Source organism: Emydura macquarii, unplaced genomic scaffold (genome assembly GCF_026122565.2).
Source record: "Emydura macquarii macquarii isolate MOO-44397 ecotype Brisbane River unplaced genomic scaffold, CSIRO-AGI_Emac_v2 contig_295, whole genome shotgun sequence".
Lineage (NCBI taxonomy): Eukaryota > Metazoa > Chordata > Testudines > Chelidae > Emydura > Emydura macquarii.
This window is the reverse complement of record NW_027130432.1, coordinates 13,542,462-13,566,489: the sequence shown is the minus strand read 5'-3', so window position 1 is coordinate 13,566,489 and position 24,028 is coordinate 13,542,462. Positions and strand designations below refer to the sequence as shown.

Sequence of the window (24,028 nt, the reverse complement as noted above, 5' to 3'; positions counted from 1 at the left end):
GTTTGCCTAAGAACTGACACGCTGGTGCCTCAAACGGAGGAGAGGGGAAGCAGGGCGGGCCGCACAGCGCTCCGCTGGCCCGCCACGTTCCAGAGAGAGGACAGCAGCAGAGAAGCGCTGGAGAGACAAGCAGTGTGGTTTCCTGTGTAATTGTGGAGGTGCCCGCTATTCCTCTGCCCCAGAGTGCTAGGGGGCCTATCGCCCAGGACACGCTGAGCCCTGGCAAGCTCGGGGGAAGTGATCAGGCAGGAGGCTGGAGTCTGGAAAGATGGGATCTTGATCACTGAATGGAATGTAGATCCCAGCCCAGCCCAGTGCAGGAGTTTCAGGAAGGGCTGCCCGGCACCGCCCAGCATGTAGCATGTGGTCAGCACTCAGAGGAGACCCAGGCCTGGAGTCAGCAGCTACAGCCTTGTGCAAGGAAGCCCCAGTGCAATGCCCACACTCCAGCTAAGAGAGAGCAGAGAGAGGCAGCCTCGACAGAGTGGCCGACAGTAGGGAGAGGAAACCGGCTAGCAGCGTGTAAGAGGAGCGTGCTGGGAAGGGTCACATGCATGCACACAGCCTGTGTCACTTACCAAAGAGGGGCAGTTTGGTGAAGTCTGAAAAAGGAAAGAAAGTTTAGGCAGAGGAGAATCAGTGCTGAGAGAAGGAGCAGAGAGCAGGAGAGCGGGAGCTTGAGATGCCACCCATCCCCTTGGGGCCAAGCCTGCCTGAGCTCTGCCCTGGGCCTCTCTGGCAGGTGGGCAGGCCATTCTCGGGTGCATGGGCTGGGAACCCCCTCTGCAGGTGGGGCGTGATGTTGGCAGTGTGCCGGAAGGCCTCCCCCCTTCTCCCGTGGGGAGGGCACCAGACTCCCCAACCCAGCCGAGCAGGGGCCAGAGGCCAACAGCCAGGAAGCTCCCATGGTGCTCTCTCCACGAGACACGCCAGCACGCTGACTCCAGAGCACAGTACGTGCTAGAGCGCCATCGACTGTGGAAATGCAGGCTGGGTCCCTCTCCCACCACGCTGCCCCTGCTGCCGGCCCATCCACTACACAGTCCTGCCACACAGCGGCATGGCCTCCCCTGTACACAGCTCCCACAGGAACGCACTCCTCATTCCCGAACCCTAGCCCCAGATCTCCCACTGGCCTCCCCGCCACACACACTTCTTCCTGGGCATTCCTGGGGTCCCCACAGACAGGGCCCCAGGGCTAAGCAGTGCCACCGACCCACTGACTGAAGCACACCCAGAAGACCTGAGACCATGGACAGGCCCCGCTCAGGCCACTGCGGGGATGTCTACACTCAAAGAAAGCCGCTGGCACCAAGTCCTGGGTGGGGAGAGGGTCTCAGTCCAGGCTCCGACTCGCTCAGGAACAGCCACGCTGTGGGGTGCCAGCCCGAGTGACTTGACCTGCACGGAGACTCACTGCTGCGGTGGTGTATTTATTTAGCTGTACAGACGTACTCTGGGGCAGCTCTGCTGAGACAGAGGGTCTCTCTGCGGGGAGGACAAGAGGGAGGAGTCTCCGCCAGGTGCCTCCCTGCCCCAGTCCCTCTGGCCTCGTGAGGCCCCCGCAGAGTTGTGTTCCCTTCGTGTCGTCCCAGCAGGGACGGCTCTGCCCAGCGCTCTCCCAGACCTACACGGCACTGTGCCCCACAGGAAGGGCTGCACACACTCCTTAGTTCCTGCCAAGCGGAGGCAACTCACTTGAAAATGCTCCTCTCCCCCTGGTTGCTGGGCTGGTCCCTCGCCTCTGGGGAGGCCGGTGCAGAAAGCCACACATTAGACATGCTGTTGTAAACACTCTCGAAGCAGGGCCTGAAACAATAGCAATGCAGACTCAACCCACGCCCCATGACCCAGCTCCCCTGTGCAGCCATGTGGCGCGTGCCAGCGAGGCATGCAGCCTGGCACACACTGTGAGGGGCTCTTGCGGTTACGTTTTAATGAACAGGTACATCAGACACAGCATCCCAGCGTTCACCTGCAGTGGGCGCACACAGAGACTCCAGGCCTTGCTGCAGACGCTAAGCACCCGGACAGGAGCCCTGCAAGTCCCGCGTGGCTAAGCCAGCCCTGAGGAATGGGAGACAGCGCAGATCACAGCTGATCCCTGGCTGGGCATGCCACAGAGCACAGGCTCAGCTCTGCAGGACCACCCACACTCTCACCAGCGCAGAACAGTCCTGCATCAAATACCCGGGGCCTGTGGGGCCCTTGCTGTGGGTACCAGCACTGCTCCTGCACACCACACCCTGCACCCAGCTACCGGCCTGCCTACTCCTCCCTGCAGACTGCCCTGTACTCACACAGCTGGGCTGCTCTCCGGCGTCGTCTCAGCGGTGGGTTCCCTCGGGGGGCTGGAGGACCCAGGCAGCCCGTGGCCCTCTGCGGCTGGGCTTGGGGAGTTTGCACCAGCCACGGCATCCACATTGCCACCCAGGGAGCGCCGGCCCCGCCGGTTCTCGTCTGTTTTCCTCCGCTCCTTGCGCACCCCTGGCAGCGGCTCTTCGATGCCATCTTCATGTTTGAGCGAGCTCTGAAGAGAGCAGCATCCGGGCAGAGCGTGCCAGGGTACGCAGGGCTGCCTCCCAGATGCTGTAAGGCCCTCCGTTACCCCACGCCATCATGGGGCTTCCTATGCCCACCTGTCTGCCAGGTTCAGACCTCTGGCTGCCTCTGCCCACCTGACCTGTTCAGTCTCCATGGCGCCTACACTCTTATTTTAACCACAGAACAGATTTCCAGTCGCCACGGCTATGGAAATAACCTCCCAGCTTCAAAGAAGCGTGAATCAATGCTGCCTCCTCTGCCTGAGCCTGCTGACAGCCTGAAACAACAGCTCCAAAGCGTGCGAACTGCCCCCGCACCCATCAGTCTCACTGGGGGAAACGCATGTCTAGCCACAGCCCTTGACGTGTCATCAACTCTTGCATCACCTTGCTGATGATTTTAGCAGCGGGGGGTGGGAGGGTGATGAGCTGCAGGGGAGAGAACCCAAGGAAGGCGGAGAAGGAAGAGTGGCGGTCCCTGTCCCCCTGCAGGGGTGCTGAGTCAGGGGCAGCCAAGTAACCAGCGCAACCATGGTGAGGCTGGAGCAGTGTGTACCAGCAGCCTGCAGGTCCATATCCAACCTCTGGCATCTCACCGGAGGCAGGATGCTATGGCAGATGTGGCCAGGGCAATCCCAGAATCCCCAGCGTAAGGAGGGGTTCCCACCCGAGGGCGGGGCAGATGGCTCTCTCAAGGGAGGGCAGGCAGGAGGGGGCGTGGGGCTGTGGCTGGTGGAACGAGAGGCAATGCACTCACTTCGTAGATGGCAAACTGCTGCTTCAAGTCGGGATCCATGCCTTTGTCGCTCATGTGGTGCTGCACAACGCGCTCCATGCCCTGCTGCTCCAGACAGTCTGTCACATCGTAGAACGAGTCTTGGTCTGGGAGGGCTGCCAGCGTCTGACCAACACCAAGGGGATGCAGTCAAACCAGCCCGCACCAGAGGGGCTACAAGGCCTCTTGCCTGCACCTCCCAGCCCAACTGGAAGTGGGAGGCCGGGGGGAGAGAGCAATACAGGGCCACTCCCAGGCACACAGGAAACGTGTTCCAAACTACAGCCGCAAGCTGCTTGTTCTTTGCCATTTGAACAGCAGGGGGGCTGGCAGGATGTGCCAGTCTGTAGCTACTCAGTCCCGTGGTACTGACCTTGTTGATAAGCGTTATCGCAAACACCATCAGCTCTGTGTCAGCCCCATTGCATGCCTCTAAGATTGCAACCAGGTTCGACCACGGAGATGCACCTAGGAAATAGTACCACAAGCATGGCCAACCGGGTCCCGGAGCAGGGGAGCCCTTACTGTCAAGACAGGGGCGCCTACTCCGGCCAGCAGCCAGGCAGATCTGCCTGGGGGGCGGGAGGGAGGGGAGATGTCAGGAAGTAGGAAGTGTCAGGGGGCAGAGCCCCCATCAGCTTGCTACACAGGACTGCACATCCCGGGGAGAGTTTTGTCACCTGAGACCCAGGGCTCAGAGCTGCAGCCTGCTCGCGCCCAGAGAGGTGAGAGCTCTGAAAGGGGATCCTATGTTAACACATCCACCAAGAGCCTCCAAGTGGGGCTTAACATCATGTGAGGACAGTAGCCGGGCCCACTGGTCCAGCCTCGAAGGAGCAGCCAGCATGTCATGCACTGAGTCCTGGGGAGAGCGACAAATGGGGGAATTCTGGTAATACTTTTACAAGTCTTAGGTGTGCCTCAGTTTTCCTTTGTGGCTTGTACTGCTGTGTGCTGAGTGTAATGCACAGGAGACAGCAGGTATTTTGCCACAGAGCTGGATGGCGTGATATGAATGGAGTCACTAAGGGGTGGCCGGGACCAAACCACATCAATGGAAGACCTGATGGAGACAATGGAAACCCAATGACTGAACAATCGACACGTGGCTGGCCGGAGCCCACGTGCGCTCTGCGGGGTCCTGCAGCAGAACAATGGGTGCGGTGATACGAGGGAGTGAGAAGAACTGGACTCACAAAGACACAGGGACTGAGACACAAAGGAACAGAGAACGGGAAAGGAAACCAAGATGGTTTCTAAAGCAGCACGGTTCAAGGGAGGCCTGGCGCTGGCCAGGATGTCTTAACCTTTGCGTCTCGGTGCTAACCTAAGGGCTTCCTGATGCTGTCTTCTGGGAAAGAGTGGAACCCTGGGGGGTCGGGCACACTGAGGGTTCCTCCTAGGGACAGATTAAAAGCTGGGATCCTGCACCGATCCTGCAGCTCCATGACAGGGAGTCTGGAGACACATGTGTAGCACGGGACGCCCCAGAAGTCCTTGCGCCACACAGGTGAGTGCAGCAGCAGTGAGGACCCGATAACTCGCGGCTGGCTGTGCAGCGCGGCAGCTCTCACCCCTGCGCTCATCACCCAGGCTAGACGCGCCACTGGGACAGACATACCCTTCAATACCCGGACCTGCCACCGGAGGGCGTTGTAGCTCCACACAGCCCAGCCCAGCTTGGCTCTGATACCAGGGCCAGGCAGTGCCCAGAGAGCAGGGTTAGGCCACCCACCAACCCCCTTCCTCCCAGTGCAATGGGTCTCCCCGTACATACCATACAGCATGGGAGCTTCCTTTGCAGCCTTGGCCTGGGGCATCCCTGGCTATTCACCCACTCCAGTACGCTGCCCGCTCCCCCCCAGAACCGTCCCGCTCTCCCTGCCTGGCTCGCCAGAGCGGGGCTAGCTGCAGCAACAGCAGGCGTGCGGGTTCCCAGAGAAAGAGGTGCACCCGGCAACGGAGACCGCTCTCAGGGCACGAGGGCACGAGGCTGCAGTTTCCTGTCTCGTGCCAACTATCTTGTAACTGAGCAACCCAGCCCTCCAGCACGCCAAGCCTCAGGCTGGAGAGGGCATCATCAAGGGGATGCTGCCCAAGGGCCTGCTCCGGGCAGGGAGCACAGACACAGCAGCAGAGAGGGCTGAGGATGGGGAGGGAATGGTGGGAGGGCAGCAGGCAAGTCACCGTCTGAACCACAGAGAGGCTGCTGAGCCCCCAGAACGTCACAGCACTGCCCAGCAGGCCGGGCCTCCCCGGGGTGCCCAGCACTCCCCGCCCGGCTCCACCAGCTTCCAGCACGACGGGACGCGTATAGTCGAGCCTTGTGAATCACAGGCACCCAAACCCCGGCCTTAGGGGCAGGAGGGTGTGGTTACCAGCAATGCCCTGTGCCTCCAGCATGCCCTCCAATGCTGGCCCGGGTGGGAGTCTCAGGGCCACGTCTGCCTTTACGATGCCCGTGCAGTGTGGTGTGCAGGGCCTGAGTGTGACTGTGTCTCCCTGCCGCGAGCGCGCGCTGTTACTGTGCCAGAGGAGGGGACTCCCCGAGGGGACCCATCCAGGGCACCCCCGTTTCAACCCTGAGCATTTGCGCACTGCAGCTCACAGGCAGCCTCTCCCAGCACAGGGCATTGGGGGCTACAGCGCTCACCTCTAGCCTCCTCCACTGTGTTGACAGCCTGGATGAGGAGCTGGGCGTTGGACTCCGCATACTCCACAAACACCAGCAGCAGCTTCAGGGCCGTTTTCACCACCAGGCGGTACTGGGGAGACAGGGGCGTATTAAAGGGGTGTGATCAGAGGAGCTCACTGTACAGCCCAGGCCTCCAAACTTCCTCCAGCAACCCAGGAGTCCAGGGGTTGCCCCCAGTTCACAGCCAGCAGAGCCACGTGCAGCTGCCCTTGTGCTCAGTGCAGAGAGGAGAGGGCAGGTCCCAGCACACAATGCTCTGGGTGCCGGCCAGGCCGCTCCTGGGCAGGATCAGGCCAGCAAGCTGTGCTGCACAGAGAACAAACTCAATGGGCTGGTGCCGGCCGGAACGGAGGCAGCACCCAGACCCATTAGTGCTTCTAATCCTTGCTGTGGATCTGTCAGGCCAGGCAGCTCTGCTAAGCACACTGCGGGAGCCAGCCTTATTCACGGCCCCCCTTGGCCTGCGGCTGGGCACACTTTGCCCCTACAGTCTCAAACTCCACTCGCAGAAGGAAATGGGGGAGTCTCTACAGCTTCCGGTTCAATGAGAAAAGCCCCTAAAGGGACCTGCATTGGCAGGATCACCCCACTCCATTGCTTTAGGTAGGTAGGAAATGCCCCAAGTGGCAGTGAGTCCTCCTGGGCCATCGTTCAAACACATGGAGTGGGGCAATGGAGGTTATTTACTGTAACTGGGTGTGGGGTCCCTGTCTGTAGCCACAGGGGGTACACATGCGTGCCACGTGCCTGAGTCCAGAATGTCTTCAAAGCAGTGCCCCACACCGTGCACAGTAACTCTCCGCGTGCTCCCAACAGAGGGTATAAGAGGCAGGGCAGGTCGATGCCTCTCCAATTCTTCTCACTGCAACCCAGCCGGATCCGAAGCAGAGAGGACAGAGAGCGGAGAGGGACCACACATCTCGAAGAAGCTCCAGTTACAGAAAGTAACCACCACGACTACTATGAGTGGGGGTCCCTACCTGTATTGCAGATGTGGAGTCACTGTCAAGCAGTGTTCAGATTGGAGGAGGGTGTGAGGAAGCTGGCAGAAGAGATGTTTGTAGTACTGCCATCCCTGTGGCTGCATCTGCTCTTGTGGCTTGAGTTGGAGCACAGAGTGAGGTGAAAGTATGGAAGGAACTCCGAATCGCCGCCCATCAGACGTCCTGCAGTGGGATGTCCGATAAGGATGTTGTGGAGGCAGTTTGTGCCCACATGGACAGAGCTGTGAGACACCGAAGAGGGGGAAACTTTACAATTTTGTAGCATTCTAAGATGCATCCCCAAACTCACTCAAATTCTCTGGCTTGTCCCCGCAGCAAAGAGCGTCGGAGATTTTCTAAAGGGTTTGGTTCTTTGCAGGCAGAATGCCAGGGCATGCCTGCTGTCAAGGGAGTGAAGGCTATTCTCCTCAGAAGCAGCATAGGGTTTCGGGAAGAATATAGGTAAGTATATTGATTTATGTGGAACTCAGACAATCTTGGGGAGGAATTTGGGGTGTAACCTAAGGGAAACCTCCTCCTTGTGAAATACTGAAGGAGGGTCTGCCATCATGGATGGCTCCCAGGTTACTGAACCTTCTTGCCAAAGGGATGGCTACTAAGAATGCCATCTTCATGGACAGGTGGGTCATGGCATGTGTCATCAGAGGTTTGAAGAGTGGGCCTGGGCGTGTTGAGAGGACAAGGTTAAGGTCCCAGTGTGGTGAAGGTTTTAATGACCAGTGGGAAGGTCTGATCAAGCCCTTCATAAGTCAAACCATGGGTGGGAGCATAAAGATAGAAGGTCCTTCCAACAAGGAGAGGAGAGCTTCTAGGTGCACTCACAGTGACCTGAGGGCTAAACGTGAGCTCTTTAAGAGGAGGAGACAGTCTAGGCTAACTGGAATGTCCACAGTATCAAATGCATGCTGGTGGGGATGTGTCCAGGCTGAAAATTGCCACCATTTAGCCAGGTAGCAGAGTCTAGTAGAATCCTTTCTGCTTTGGGTCAGGATTTCCTGAACAGTTGCAGAGCATGAGCGTTCTATCTTTCAGGATCCGTGAATTTCAGGCTCTCCCAACTCAGGGGAAAATAAGCACCTCAATCCAAGCTCACTGCACCTCACGGCCTGGTATTTGGTGATATGATCTCTGATACACCAGTTCCAAAGTCTCATTGCTTCCAGACAGAGGAGCAAGACCTCGCTCCTCCCTGTTTATACAGACCACTGTGGTGATATTGCCTGACATAATTTGTACGTGGAGTGAGTACATGAAGGAAAGAAGACCTTGCACGCTAGGCGGACCGCTCTCAGCTCCAGTAAGTTTATATGCAGCCTGGCCTCTTGTGGGGTCCACGTACCCTGAGCGGTGTGGCAGTCCAGGTGAGTGCCCCATCCTGTAAGGGAGGCATCTGTTCAGATGATGGCCCTCAGCATGGCAGGGCTGGCAGGAGTCCCCACCGGGACTTTGTTAGGATTGGACCACCAAGTGAGGGAGGAGGGAACTCCAGGGGAACGGTGACGATGCAATGCCCGTTAGGTCAGCAGGTCGAGTGGAGCCAAGCTGGTCAGCACCACAAGTGGACTTGTCTTTGTTTACAAAAACACCTAAGGTGGCAAGAAGACACCAAAGAAACTCTGTTGCTGATATACTGAGACGGGATGCTCTCTATTGTCTGCCCAGTGTAACAGGGATTCCACATCCTGTTGAACAATCAATTGACCAAAAGGGGTCCCTGAAGCTGGGGGGAGGGAATGTTGGGAAGATGGATTGTGAGGAGGAAAAGAAAGAAACTTTATGGAATATCCCTGATGAATAATCTCCAGAACCCAGCTGTCCATGGTGATCTTGTTCCAACTGTGGGTGAAGAAAGTAAAATGGCCTCCAAAGATGATGGGAGAAGTAGGTGGCATTGGTAGTGATATGCAGGTCTTGACATACACGTCAAAAACGGCCTTTGGCCGGTGGTTGGAAGTACATGGAAGATGTTGCAGTGGAGGGAGCAGAGAAACAGGACTTCTGAATCCCATGTCATGGATGCGGTGGCTCAGATGAATGCTGGTAGTATGGGGTAGTATGGGGTATTCAAACGGGGTGGCTGTGGTCAAAAGGACTGTTTCCAGTGTTTCCTCCTAGGGGCTGGAGTGTAAATCCTCAGGGATTGCAGGGTGGTTTTTGAGTCTTTTAGAGGTTGTAGAGACTCATCTGTCTTTTCATTACGCAGGTTGGACTCACAAAGAGGAGGTGTTCTGGACCTCTCTAGGGAAGCCTGACAACCACAGACACAAGTCCCTGTGCATGCCCAGTCCTCTGGCCAAAGGTCTGGATGCTGTATCTGCAGCATCTACTCCATCCTGGGGAGCCCCCTTTGCTACCAGCCTCCCCTCATCCAGAGGGCTAGAACTGGACTCAGTCTCCCCTGTGGAGATTGTGTTTAAATCCTGCCAACCTGGGGTAGGTGTGAAAATCGTGTTTGCCTAATGAAGCTTGGTAATTAGCCATTCGAAATAGGAGGCCTGGAGAGAAGAAAAGCTTACTACCCAGGAGGTCCAGTCTCTTTGACCCTTTATCTGCTAGGGTAGATTTCTGACAGTGTGGCTGAGCTCTCACCTTGCTGCCTGTACCACCAATGAATTAGGGGCAGGTTGGGAAAACAAAGTCAGCATTGGCCAGCATAAAATACCGTCTTTTGGCTCTTCTTGGCATGGGGCAGAAGATGCTGGTGTGTGACAAATGGCTTCGGCAGCTCTAATATGGCCTCATTAACTGGAAGGGCCACCCAGGTCCCTGTGGTTATAAAATGTTCAGGAGCCAATGCTGATGTTCCTGGACATTCTCTAGTGGAATCTGTAGATCATTAGAGACCCTTTGCAAGAATTCCTGACATTGCTGGTGGTCATCTGTCAGAGAGGGTGATGAAGGAGTGATGGTGTCGTCTGGAGATAAGGAGGCAGCCTGCATTGGAAATGGCAATTCTAGCAGAACCGGTTCTGGTTCTTCCTCCTTGTACAATGATGGAACTGGCTGACGAGAGGGGGAGGAGCATTACAACTCCTGAGAGGGGTCCAGGTGCCTGCCACAGGTGTCCCAATAAGGCCAGAAGGAAGGGTCCATTGGTTGTGGTTGCCACCATGGGAATCAATACCAGGTGTCCCTGGGGGCCACAATCAGAGGGATAATGGTGTCTTGGCTGCTAGTCAGGGCTCCTGTGTCTTGGCGGAGATACTGGTGCAGTTATCCCCTCTGACTCTGAGGACGGTCCCATCGGTAACGATACTGTCCGTACTGAGGCGCTGCTCAGTGGAGAGAGATGGGACCTCTCCTGAGACAACAGTAACTATTCTTTCCCCAGGGTAAGGATGTCTCTCAGGAGTGCAGTGCCCGGAAGATAGGTAGGGGAGGAAGCTGTCCTCCAAGATTACAAAGGTCTCCGTAGGACCCAGAGTCTAACGAGTTCCAGTAGAAACGCCTGAAGGGCCTGGTTTGTCTGACGCAGCCAGATGGTCTTTGCATAGATGAGACAGTACCGACGATGCCTCCCGGGTCTGGGTGACAGTGGGGCTCATAGCCTCCTCCATCAGGAGCATTTTCAGTTGGAGCTCTCGGGCCCTTCTAATTCTGGAAGGATTTGCAGATACTGCACTTTGCAGAGATACGTGCCTCACCCAGACACTACAGGCACTGGTGATGCTCGTCACTGATAGAGAAGGAGCGAGGGCAGGAGACAGTTCTTGAATCCCAGGAGCCTGGACATAATCCCGGGACCAGGGAGGATTTCCCCAGCCTGGAGGGGTTGTGGGGAGAGGAAGTGTTCTGGTCTATACTATCTACTAACTAGAATTCCTAAACTAAGATATAAACTATTTCCAACTACATTTTACAGGTTTTGCAATAGCGAAGGAGGACACGATTCCGACTCAGGTCCTGCAGTGGCAAGAGGGAACTGAGTTACTGCACACGTGTGGGTCGATGGACGCTGCTTTGAAGAAACTCCGGACCATTACTCAAAGGAGGATTGCTTTGGAATATGGGTGTGCGCGGCATCCTCAGAAGGAGGCCCAAGCTCTACAGGCGTATAAATAATAAGCCACCAAACATGCGATCATGCACAGAGCCCAGCTGATGGGCAGCGAGGCACAAGCCTCATCCTGGGGGCAAGCAAGCAGGCCGGGGACCCACCCTGAGAAGATTCAGGACAGCGAGCGCAGGAGCAATAGAGCAGCAGGGAGTGAGGCCCAAGTCAGTGGAGTCTGGGGGCAGGCGGCAATGCCCCGGTTCAAAGGGCTGAGGTGGGGCGTGCTCTCCGTTGCACTCACCATGCTTCCACAGAGTGTGTAGAGCCACTGCACGGTCTCGTTGTGCTCGATCACACCCAGCATCCCATCCACAAACAGCATGATCTGACTCAGCGCTGCAAGGAAAGACCAGTTAGTGCCCAGACTCTGTGGGGACTTAGCACCCGCCTTGCCACGTGGTTTGGGGGTCACCCTGCACAGCCCCCGCTCAGAGTTCACCCACAGGCGGGTCTGGCACAGAAGAGCTGCCCACAGAGGGGCAGAGCCTACGATTCCTGCCACCTCTTCCCAGCAGGCCTCCCTCTCCAGCTGGGGCTCCCACACCTGGACTGTTCACACTGAGGTTCCGTATGTCTGGGCCATTATGGGCCATCAGGGGCTCAAGATCTCCCCCCCATCCCGGCCAGGGGGGCTCCAGATAGGCAAGCAAGTGGCTCTGGGCCCTCCCGAGGGGGCAGGCAGAGGGCCAATCCCATCACCAACCTCGCAGGATGTAGTTCTGGTAGTTCTGGTCGGCCTCGGCCCCCACTTTGATCAAGCACGTCAGCCCCTCCAAGTTCACGAACTCTGGCACCAGGTCTTTATCTTCCTGCAGCACAGACCAGAGATCACATTGCTCTGCCCAAAGCGAGCCAGAGTCCAGACCCCACAGCCACCGCCTCAGGGGGACAGGAGGCCCAAGACCAGCTCCCCTAAGGCAGGGATGGGGCAGACAGGGCAAGATTGATAGAGAAGGTTGTTGGGGGTCAGGAGAGGCCAAAGGCCCCATAACCTGCAGCTGGGGGAGGCCTGGCCAAATCCAGCTGTGCCCATGCTATGCCCCATGGGGAAGGGAGGGGAGGAGGAACTGGGGGAGGGAGGGCAGGGAAGTGCTGGCTGTGCCATGCCCCAGTGGTTAGTGCAGGGTGGGAAGCAATGGGCCTGCAAGGGTTGACAGGCGGGGTTCAAGGCCCTAGCCCAAATCTGCAGCCACCCAGGGGGCAGGGGCTGGATTGACAAACCCACACTGTCTCTCCTGCCTTTTCAGTGGCCAAAGCCCCTGCCTCCCAGCCGCCAGCCCTGCAGCTCCCTCAGCACGGGTGCGTGCAGCCAGTGCACAAGCGGGGGCAGCGGGAATCAGGCCGGGGGAGAGTGGCAGGATGCACACGGGAATTTATACCCAAAGCAGCAGCTGGGGCTGCGCATCACACCCCAGGCCTCTCATGCTGCCCCAGAGCAGCCTGGCACAGCAGACGACCCTGGACACAGGCCGTGGGCTCTGAGGTCACCGGGCTCTAGGGGGGAGGGGCCGGAACCACAGGATACTGCCATGGGGCTGGGGGAGCGTACCTGGAATAGTTGCTTGAGGGAGAAGAGGGAGCGCCTCAGCTCCGGCCCCTGGGAGTTGTACAGCTTCTCTGGAAGGGAAGAAGATGCAACCGCTGCATTATAAGGGGTGGGGACACGGGTCCTGGGGCATCCCCCAGCAACGGGGAAGGCCACGAGCCCTCCCTTCAGTGGCCAGGCACACTGGCCAGGCCACGGCCCAGTGCCGGGGCACAGCTGTCTCCCCTGGGATTGCTCCCTTTGCAGAGGGGCTGGGAGTGGGGCCGGTGCCACTGACAGATGCAGCCTTTCGCCTCGGGGCAGGGATTGAAGCTGGGGACACCCTACCCGCACCCGGAAGTCATGGAGGGACCGGGTGGGGGACAGACAGGCCAGCGCCCTGGGCCTGCCAAGCTGACTCCTGGTGCCGACGTGCGGGCCATAGGCTGCGAGGCTCAGGACTAAACCACCCAGGGGCCGAGGGGCACCTGTGCTGCAATGTGGCTTCGAGGACTCCAGCCCAGCAGGACAGCCCTGCTTCCTGGCCTAGCCCCACGCCAGCCACCACCCTCTGCAGGCCCCTGATGGTTCCCCCCAGCACAGGCAGGCACCCCGCAACTGACTCCCCAGGGGTCCTACACACCCATCTCCTCCCCGCGGGGTGGTGCTGAGAGGAGCCTGCTCGCTGGGACCCCAGGTGCTGAACCCAGCCTGCAGCAGGGAGGGATAAAAATGCAAGAAACAATGCAGAAGCGGGTGGGAGTGGGTATTGCGGGCGGGCTGGAAGTGGGAATAAAAAAAAAAGTCCCATATAGCATCAAGATCCTTCTGCCAACAGCAAACTGCACTTTGAGCTACTTATCTCCCCATCTCACCCCCTGGGGGTGCACACCCTCCCCTCCCCCATGGCTCCCAACTGGGAACTGCAGGTGTCCTAAGACAAGAGCCACCTCCCTCCAGCGCAGAGTAAGGGTGGAAACATCTCCTTGGGCTGAAATGCCCCCCCTGCTGCTCAATCTCAGTCCTGAGGCGAGCTTGCTTTCTTTGGGAAGGCTCAATGAAACTCCTGGAGCCATTCTGCAGCACATTCCAGCCCCTGGCTGCAGGCAGGCCCGGCTGTGTCTCCTCCCCATAGCACTAGAGGAGTCAGTGGCCCCCAGGTCCTGCTGTCAGCCTCGGGCTCTGGGGAAAGCAGACACATGGCTGGCAGCCAGGGAGCAGCTACAGCCTGGCAATGGTGGGTTATCTGGAACGGCCGATTTCCTGTTTTCTTTCTTTTTGCATAACAATGCTATAAATATCTCCTCTGCAGAGAAGAAACAGGAACTGTGATGAGAAGCATGGCCTCTTTCTCTTCCTTGCCTCAGAGACCAAGGTAGGTCCAGGGATGGCCCCACCTGGTTCCTCCCCAGGGCAGTCCAAGAGGGCGCCATTCCCAGGACAGATTTGGAGGCTCTCTCTGTCCAGGTGAAAGGTGATACTCCTAAGATACAATGGCAGAATCAGGGCCAACAGCCCTTCTCGGACTGTGCAGAGGGCCACCCTGCTGAGCACAGCAGCACCAGCAGTTTACCTGCACAGTCTCTGCTCTGCACAGCACTTTGCTGACCCACGCGTGTGGAAGGCAGGTAGAAAAATCAAGCGCTAGTCTGTTCTCTCCACAGAGGGTTCACATCATTATAGGATAGGACATGGATGGACAATGCAGACGCCTAAAGCAGTGCCTGCTGCTAGCTCAGAGGGGCTGAGTACCATTAAAGGCAATGGCACCCTTCTCTGGAGGGGCTCCAGCCATGCAGCAAACATGGTGACTCGAGAAGCACCACCTCAAGAAATAAAAAGAGGCTGAAGAGACCTTATGGGGGCAGAGGGGGGAGGCAAGGAAGATGGGGTGAGGGGAGGATTTCTTTAACTGATGGATCCCCTGCATCGCAGGTGATTGCCCAGCTGCTATCTCCAGCAGGCCAGGAGCCAATGGAAATGCTGCATTCCCCAGCAGTATGAGGATGAGCTCTGCCTGCTGAGCTAGTGGGAAACTTGGAAACAAGGCAGATGCCGGGGTGAAGGCCTGAAGACTCGAAGGGCGTTCTGCTGTCCAGGATGGCAAAACAAAAGTCAATAAAATGTTGGCTGTGCACTGTCTAAGAGCTAGCATGTTCCCCCGCCAGGCCTGCTGGGCTAGAGCTGTGGGCAAATCCCAGCTCTCAGCAGGCACATGGAGCAGGCACATGCTGCTCGGACACATCCTTCCGCTTGTGTGAGGGACAGGATAAAGTAACATGACTTCCCATGACAGCAAGGCCCAGCCTGCTGCCGACACTAGGCACATAGCCATTGCTAGTAGCAGCCAGAGAAGGCCTATTCAATGGCGTCTCTTCCAGAGCCCGTCTGCTAGGGCTGGGAGATGATCTGTTTCACAGACCTCCCCTAAAGAGCAACAGACAGACCACGATTGGTCCAGGTAAATAAGGTTGCATCAACAATCTGATCACAGTGGACGTGTTGCAGACTTCAAAGGGGAGTCAGGAAGAGGGCAAGGAAGCGTGTATGACTCACAGTCAGAAAGTAGTTTAGGAACCCTACAGCAGCCACGCCTGGTCTGCGCAGGCAGGCAGGCTCCAGCAGAAGGTCCGCAGCAAGTCTGTGTGCAAAGACAGCAGCTAGCCTAGTCTTTGCTCTGTGGCAGACCTGCTCTATAAGCAGCCTGATTTGCAAACTGCATGCCTGCCACAAGTCCAGTTTCCAGCTAAAGAAAGGTAGATCCTGATGCCCTGACCCAACGCTGAGACCTTTGCAAACTAGCTGGGGGAGCAAGGGTTCTGGCTAACGCTCCTCTCCCGCTGACCACAGGGATGGCTTCACCAGAGGAGCACAGTTCAAGCGTTTGGTTTTGCCAAGAAGAACGCCTTTGCCCAGTGCAGACTGTAGAATCCCGCACATGATCGCGATCAGAGCTGACCTCTGAACGTTGCTGTTTCAGTGCACCCATTACATGGCATCAGGCTGATGTCCTGCAGGACAACGTGTGGAGCTGGGGTTTTCAAGCTGTACTGCTGGTTTCCTCGATTCCTGCTGTCTGATAGGCAGTAATTAAAGCACAATCCACTTCATCTCTACAGCATCCTGAGGTGGCTCAGTCAGAAGCTGTGGGGCTCTAATGAGGCAAGCGTCAGCCTTCTAAGGATTTCAGGAACACTGATTAGGACTTCTGTTTAACTAGCAGTTCATGTGACCTTTGCCCCCTACAGCTGTTGGAATGTCAGAGCACCAGAGACACAAGGCAGAGCAGCCCCTAACCCAGCCAGAGCCTGGGAACTCCCAGCAGACGGCAGAGCCCTGACCTCAACCGCTCTGCAGGGAAAGGATTGCACAATTATTGGACACTGCCCTGGAGCACTAAGAGACCTGCAGGCACATGGGAAGGGAAAGGACAGACACTGTGGCACAAAGACAGAGGGGGACATTCCATACAAGACAAAGACATCTTCCCAGACCGTGGCCCGCTCTCCAGGCAGACTCTTTAGTAGTCTGTCCAGGGAAACCCATCACCAGTGCTACAATGTTGTATCCCACGCAGTTCAGTCACCCACTAAGGCCAATCCAGCCTGTGTGTGAATGAAGACTGTCCGGACGACGATGTGGGGGCAGGGACCCAGGCAACCTGCCGGCTGGTAGATGGGCACTTTTATCCTACATACCATGTCACCGAGCCTAGAGCCGCTCGCAGGCTAGGTACCCACCAAATGCCGTGTCCCCATTACATGAACACAGAGTGCACGCAGGGTATTGCAGAAAAACCATTCACTATTTTCAATGAATTTTTTAATTGAAACAAGAAAAAGAGAAAAATCATAAAATCCCCTCCCACACCTCTCCCCAGCTAAGTCCCCTGATCAGCTCCTCCCCAACCCTGTTGCTCTCACTTTCCCAGCCTTGCCCCCCTCCTGCAGCCCCCAGGTGGTCCCTTTCTCCCCAGGGCCAGCCACAATCCCTAACTGGCTGATGCTCCGTGCTGCTGCTGCCTGGATCCCACTCCTGACGCTGCTGCCTGCTGCCCAGGGGAAGCGAAAGCGCAGGGGGCAGAGGGAAGAGCTTTCAGGGTATGTGCAACCCCACCTCAACCTTTCCCAGGATCCACTGGTGGATTGGGACCCAGGTTGGGAAACACTGGTCTAGGCTGACAGAGCTTCTCGGTGGTTATCACCTGGGCTCTTATTGCACAGAGCACACTGGTTAGAGCAGGGCTCATCTTCTCAGTGTGGGCCTACCTCCCCTCCCACACTGCAGCCCTGGGGCAGCTGGTCACATGGAAAAGCAAGAGGAGGAAAGGACTGAATGCATTTGAGCAGCTGGACCCATGCAGAGTTAGCACCACATGCCACGGCCAGCTCCCCATGGGCTCCCTGCAGGAGGGCCCCATGCTGCAGCAGAGGGGCGGAGGCTCTAGGTCTTGCTAATCCAGCGCCCACTGTGCAGTACTTGTTATCCCCGCACCATGCTCAAGAACAGGGAGAGACCCAGTTCAGAGAAGTCAGGCTGATTCCCAGCACTGGACGCATGACCCACCACCAGAGATCTTGTCCACGTGAGACAGTTGTTTGTACTTTCCAAGTCTATATTTAGAGCTTGCCTAAACCACCCAGAACATTTGCAGCATGCTACGTGTTTTCAGTAAAACAGGCCAAAATATTGTTGTACTTGGGCTCCTCATGCTGAAATGAATTAACCCCTTCGGCCCCCAGAGCATGTGAGGTACATTTACATGAGTCAGAGTTTAATCCAACCTCCTACATAGCACATAACCCAGGCTCCAATCTAGGCCTCTGACGTCCACACTGCTCTGCGCAGAGCCGAGTCAAAGTAACCATATCCCAGAGTCCCTAGAGCCCCCTGGAAAAATGTGACCACTCGAGCCCTAGGATTGTGGTGCATTGTGGGAAAACTTTACTGCCCGTCCTGCAAGTTACCAGGAAGCAGCTCACTTTGCAAAAGGCTTGGTCAGTTCGCTCTCTATTGCAAACCCAGGAGGCTCTCTGATAGTGTGCTTACAGATGGATACTCAGAAGAGTTGGGCTAACGCTGACCTGAGCTGCTGCCTTCTGCAAAGTGGGATGGCTTCCATTTTCAATCAAATGGATTACAAATTGTTGGGACAGAGAGAACTAAAAGTTGTCCCAAGGAACTGTGGGATACTTGCAGCTGACTCCTGGGACCTGAGTCAAGCGGGGCTGTGTCTACACTGCAGAGCAACAGGGCTTGGACCCTGGGTCCTGGCTTAACTCGAGCTCCGACCCTCCAGCCCTGCAGGGTCCTGGGACCCTGGATCCAAGCCCTGGTTAGTGCAATCACAGTGTAGACGCAAGGAGGGTTAGGCTTGAAGCTGGGCTCAAACATGCGCTTATGCTGCAGCGTATATACCCTGAGTGGGAAAAACAGTCAAATTCCTAGACAAATCCATCTCCCCAGTCACAGCAAAGATGCATTTCCTCAACCCTCTGAGGGCTATGAGTAACTGTAGTACCACTCCCTCACTGACACAGAGCCACAACACCCAGGCACCACGCCAGGGAGAATTCAGGGGTTATTTCAGGTTTTTCTGTCCCAAATGTGTGTCTGTTGAAATGAGGATCACACCCATTGTGGACCCAGCCAGCAGCACTTTTTGTTTACCAACAGGAAGGAGGAAATACAAGGAAAGGTGGCATCTATTTTACAGCAATGTCTAGCCAAGGAGGCCCATTTCTGGAGAAGTCATTATTTCTCCTCATCAGTGACCCCCATGGAACTTCTGGAGACTTGTTCATGCTGGCAGGAGCCATTCTCATTTCCATTCACGGATGATGGAGCAGAGGGGTTATTTTATCTCTGTATTTGGCACTGGTGCGAGAGCTGCTGAAATACTGTGTCCAGTTCTGGGGCCTACAACCCCAGAAGGATGTTGATAAACTGGGGAGGGTTTAGAAACGAGCCATGAGAGAAAGATTGGATGTTTTTCTAAAAGATCTGCTCTAAGAATTATTTGGGGGAAGTTCTATGCTCTGTGTTGTGCGGGAGGTCAGACAAGCTGATCACAATGGTCCCTTCTGACCTTGGAATCTAAGAATGTGTGCATACGGATGAACAAGTCAATGAAGCGGATTTTAGAATCACTAGTGAAATCAACATGGAAACAGGTTCTTTGCTTCACGGTTTCCTATACTGGCCTCCACTGAACAGAGTCCAGCTCCCAGTGTTCAGACCCCTACATGGAACTGGCGTTTGCTATTTGACAGACCATCACTCCTCGTGTGTGACCACGGCCTCCCACAGAGGCTGCAGTGAAACTCTCAACCAGCACCAGGAGGCTCATGACAAGGAGACAGACACTGTAGGAGAGCAGGACTGAAGCAATGGAATTCGCTTGTCAGATGAAATGAGACGATCTGGCCCTCACAAGCGCGCTCAAAGCTAATGTAAACCCGGCTTTCCCCTAACAGCATTGCTGCCACCACTGTGCACCCACACTGCTGCACTCAGCGAGAACTGGGCAAGTACCAGCTTCAGCTTGTCTCTTAGTAGCAGAGGAGTTGAAGGGACCTCACTGCTGGGATGTGTTAACACATGGGAGCAGCCCAGAGACAAAGAATGGTTTCTTACCTTGTTGTTCTTCAAGATGTGCTGCTCATGTCCATTCCCAGTTTAGCGGTCTGTGAGTGTGAGTGAGCGTGTGAGTGAGAGATGCATCAGTGCTGGAAAACTTTTTCCCATAGTGGTACCCGTACAAGCAGGCTCTAATGCCCCCTGCAGCGGCGTGCACATGCGTCCACATATAGGCGCCACTGGCTCCCCCTCCCTCTCAGTTCCTTCTTGCTGGAACTCGGATTGAGGGGAAGGAGGGCGGGTGTGGAATGGACACGACCAATACATCTCAAAGAAAAACAGTTACAAGGTAAGCAACCGTTCTTTCTTCTTCGAGTGCTTGCTCATGTCCATTCCCAATTTAGATGGCTCACCAGCAGTCTCTCCGGAGGCAGGCAGGAGTTCATGGATGTGACCCTTGAAGCATCGCTCTACTGAAGCCAGTGACATCCTGGCTTTGCTGCATCAAGGCACAGTGGGACGCGAAGGTATGCACGGATGACCAGGTAGCTGCCCTGCAGATGTCCAGTATAGAGGACATTCACCTGGAAGGCTCACGCTCTTGTTGAGTGGGCTGTCAAGGACATCAGAGGTGCGACTCCAGCCTGGATGCAGGCCGTGATCCACTTCGAAAGACATTGCGAGGAAACCAGTAGGCCCTTCATCCGGTCCACAACTGACATGAAGAGCTGTGTAGAGCAACAGAAGGGCCTAGTCCTGTCGATATAAAAAGCCAGGGCCCTCCTCACATCGAGAGAGTGCAGACATCTCTACTCACTGGAGTTGTGCGATTTGGGGCAAAAAACAGGAAAAAAATCTCCTAATTCAGGTGAAAGTGGGAAAACACCTTAGGCAAAAAAGCTGGGTGCAGGCGTAGCTGGACCTTGTAAAACACCATATGGGGTGGATTCAATGTTAATGCCCCGATCTCCGACACTCGCCTGGCGGACGTGATAGCCACCAGGAAGGCGACCTTCCAGGACAGGTATGTAAGGGAGCTCGAGGCCATGGGCTCGAGGGACAGTCCAGTGAGTCTGGAAATGACAAAATTCAAGTCCCGCAGAGGGGAAAGTTAGCTTATCAACAGGAAAAGCCTTTCCAGACCCTTGAGGAAGCTAGTTGTCATCTCATGTGAGAAGACTCTTCTACCTCCCACCAAGGGGTGGAAAGCAGATATGGCCACCACACAGACCTTGACTGACAAGAAGACCAATCCTTCTTGCTTCAGGTGGAGCAGATATTCCAAGATTGTTGGGATCGATGCCTCTGTCGGGGACATGCCACGTTCGGTCGCCCAGCAGGTGAAGAACTTCCACTTAGCCCTATAGGCCAATCTAGTTGATGGCTTCTTGCTTTCTGGAGCACAGGCTGAACTTGGGTTGAGCAAGCCTGCTCCTCCCGGTTCAGCCACCGAGCATCCAAGCCTTCAGGTGAAGGGAGGCCAGCTCTAGGTGTAGCAGGCGACCTTGACCTTGGGAAAGAAATTCCGGGCGCAGCGGCAGGGTCCAATGCCTGGGTCCTGCCAGCTCTACCAGCATCCTGAGTGTTGTCTGGGGCACGCTGGTGTCACAAGGATGACCTGTGCCCTGTCTCTCTTCATCTTCTGGAGTACTTTGTGGATCAAAGGCATTGGTGGAAAGGCATACGGGTGCCCCTCCGACCAATGGAAGAGAAAAGCATCAGCTATTGGGTGAATATTGTGGCTGATGCAGAAGCCCCAGAAATGCATGGCCTGTACACATAGGGCAGGGGATCTGGCCCCCCACTTGCCTCTTGACATAATACACGGAGGCCGTATTGTTCATGAGAATCTGTACCACCCTGTTGGCAAGATGTGATAGAAAGACTGCATAGGCTAGATGAATCACCCTGAGCTCTTTGATATTGATATGCAACTTCAGTTCCTCTGAGGCCCACGTGCCCTGGGTCTTGAGTGGACCAGTGTGAGCTCCCCATCCCCGATCCGAGGCACCGGAGACCAGAGTCACCGATAGCTGAGGTGCTTCGTAGGGCGTTCCCAAGAGGACATGACCCGGACTCGACCACCATAGCAGGGAGGTAAGTATTTTTGAAGGGACTAACTATCCTGTCCAGGTGGTGTCTGACTGGAGAATAAATTGATGCCAACCACATCTGGAGGGGTCAGAGGTGCAGCCTGGCCTGGGGGACCACATAGGTACAGGCCGCCATGTGGCCCAGGAGGCTGATGCACACCCTCGCCACTGTGAGCAGATGAGCTGAAATGTGGGTAATAATCTCCGTCATTGCTTGGAATCTTTCCTCTGGGAGAAAGGCCCTGGCCATGGATGAGTCGAGCATTGATCCTATAAATTCTATTATTTGCACAGGGACTAACACCGATTTCTGTTAGTTTATTAGGAGGCCCAGCACCTGACAAACGCTTCGGGTGAGTGAAGTGCTGGCTTGGACATGGGACCTTGACCTGCCTCTGATGAGCCAGTCATCCAGGTAGGGGAACACCTGCACTTCTCTCTGCCTGAGGTAGGCTGCTACCACCACCATGCACTTGGTGAAAATTCTTGGCATAGTTGAGAGGCCAAAGGGGAGCACAGTGAACAGGTAGTGGCAATCTCCTACCATACATCTCAGGAACCTCCTGCAACCAGGAAGATTGCAATGTGTAAGTAGGCGTCCTTTAAATCAAGAGCAGCGAACCAGTCGCTGGGATCCAGTGAGGGAATGATGGTGGCTAGGGAGACCATGCGAATTTTAGTTTTCTGAGGTATTTGTTCAGGCGCCTCAGCCCTCCCTTTGCCTTCGGGATCAAGAAGTAACGGGAATAAAACCCTCGACCCCGCAGATCTCTGGGAACCTCTTCCACTGCACCCACCCGCAGGAGTGCTTGCACCTCCTGTTTAAGGAGTTGCGCCTGAGAGGGGTCCCTGAAGAGGGACGGGGAGGGAAGGTGGGAAGGCAGGAGCAAGGCAAACTGAAGGGTATAACCAACAGCCACCGTGCTGAGCACCCATCTGTCTGATGTTATGGCAGACCAGGCTGGGAAGAAATGGGTTAGATGAGAAGAAAACAAAAGGGGGTTTGAATCCATAGAAAGAACTGGTAGATCGCTCCTGGGCGCACCTTCAAAAGGCCTGCTTACTGCCCAGTTATGGCGGCTAGAGCCCGGACGAAGGCCAGCAGATGGCGAACAGCCCTGGTACCTCATGTAAGCCTTGTTTTTCCTCTTATAGGAGTTTCTGTGGGGGTGGTCCCCAGAGCGCTGTTCATGCTGGGGCTTCCTCCTAGAGGAAGGAGTATAGAGACCGAGTGACCATAAAGTAGCCCTTGAGTCCTTCATGCCATGCAGTTAGGCATCTGTCTGCTCAGCAAAGAGGGTCGCGCCATCAAAGGGAACGTCCTGGATAGATTGCTGGACTTCTGACGGGAGACCCAAGGACTGGAGCCATGATGCCCGTCTCATCGATATAGCTGAGGCCATGGTCCTGGCTGCAGAGTCCGCCACGTCAGAAGCTGCTTGCCACTGATCTCCCCTCTTCTAAAATGGCCTCCAACTCCTGCTTGGAGGAGGAGGACACTGAGTCTGTGAACTTGTCCAGCGGCTGCCAGATATTAAAGTGGTATCTATCTAGCAGTGCCTGTTGGTTTGCTATTCGCAGCTGCAGGCTGGCCATGGAATAAATTTTTTGACCAAATAAGTCAAGTCTCTTGGCATCTTTGTGCTTAGGGGTCGAGCTGCCTTTCCTCATCTGTCCCTTTCATTGGCAGCTGTGATCACCAGGGATCCTGGCGTGGGGTTGGCAGGTAAAGATATTCAAACCCTTTAGCCGGCACATAATATTTCCTCTCTGCTCTCTTAGAGGTGGGGGGCAGGGAGGCCAGGGTTTGCCACAGGGCCTTAGCCAGTTTAACACCCCCCTTGTGGACTGGGAGGGACACTCTACTAGGGACAGCTGAGGCCAGTATTTCAAACAGCTCATTGACTGGCTCGTCCAGTTCCTCTATCTTGAGGCCCAAGTTGGAGGTGACCCCTTTCCAATAGGCGCTCTAAAATCATCCATCAGCACCACAGCCGAGGATCCGTGACCGCCTCGTCCGGTGACGACGAGGATGAGGCTGGCACCTGACTTGGGGGTGTGGCCTCCATTCTGGGTGTGGTGGTTCCCCCGGGCTCGAAGCACGTGATCCATCCCAGTCAGAGTCTGAGTCCAGGTGCAGTGCCAAACTCTGGGGGATGAGGGAGTGCGGTACCGAAGCTTCTCTCAGAGAGCCAGTTTGTGGCAACCCCAAGGGAAATCCCCACTAATAAGGCCACGGTCTGGGCCATTGTCTCTGTGGCCATGCTCCCACTGGCAGCACCGTTGGGAAGCCTGGCATCAGGGTCGGGGCTTGCTTGGTATGAATAACCTCCTCGCTGTCCAACGGTCAGAGTGGTGCCGAGTCCGAGTATTGCACGGTGCCGTGCACAGCTCGCTGATGCACTGGTGCCGGTGAGCGGTACGGAGAGCCCGAAAGATGTGCGTGCCGGGACCGGCTCTTGTCTTTCGGTTTCTCATACGGGCTAGGTGAGCGGGGTCACAGTGCTGGGGAAACGTGCCGTGAATCTGGCGACTTGCATCAATCTACAGCTACATAGCGGTGTTCTGCTTGGTGCCGGTCCTCCGGAGACCAGCAGCGGAAGCCCGGTCTGATGCTGTCCTGACCCAGAGAGCGTGGTCTCGACTCCAGGGAGCGTATGCACACCGGTGAGTGGTGCCTCGAAGACGGGGACTGTCAGGCAGATCTGTCCCTCGATAGGTTACCCACCGGTGCCGAATCTCAGTGCAGTGGCCTGCCGT

General features: G+C 56.0%; 1 protein-coding gene across 1 annotated transcript in view; it reads right to left on the bottom strand.

Annotated features, from left to right (window-relative positions):
* Positions 1–24,028, bottom strand: part of FHOD1 (formin homology 2 domain containing 1) — a 63,681-nt gene that overhangs the window by 16,957 nt on the left and 22,696 nt on the right. The window contains exons 4-12 of the mRNA XM_067552849.1: positions 12,621–12,688; positions 11,775–11,880; positions 11,313–11,407; positions 5,972–6,083; positions 3,692–3,786; positions 3,301–3,444; positions 2,301–2,530; positions 1,699–1,809; positions 579–602 (exon numbers count right to left, since the gene is read on the bottom strand). Of these exons, the coding sequence (XP_067408950.1) occupies positions 579–602; positions 1,699–1,809; positions 2,301–2,530; positions 3,301–3,444; positions 3,692–3,786; positions 5,972–6,083; positions 11,313–11,407; positions 11,775–11,880; positions 12,621–12,688 (985 nt within the window). The remainder of the gene's footprint in view (positions 1–578; positions 603–1,698; positions 1,810–2,300; positions 2,531–3,300; positions 3,445–3,691; positions 3,787–5,971; positions 6,084–11,312; positions 11,408–11,774; positions 11,881–12,620; positions 12,689–24,028) is intronic.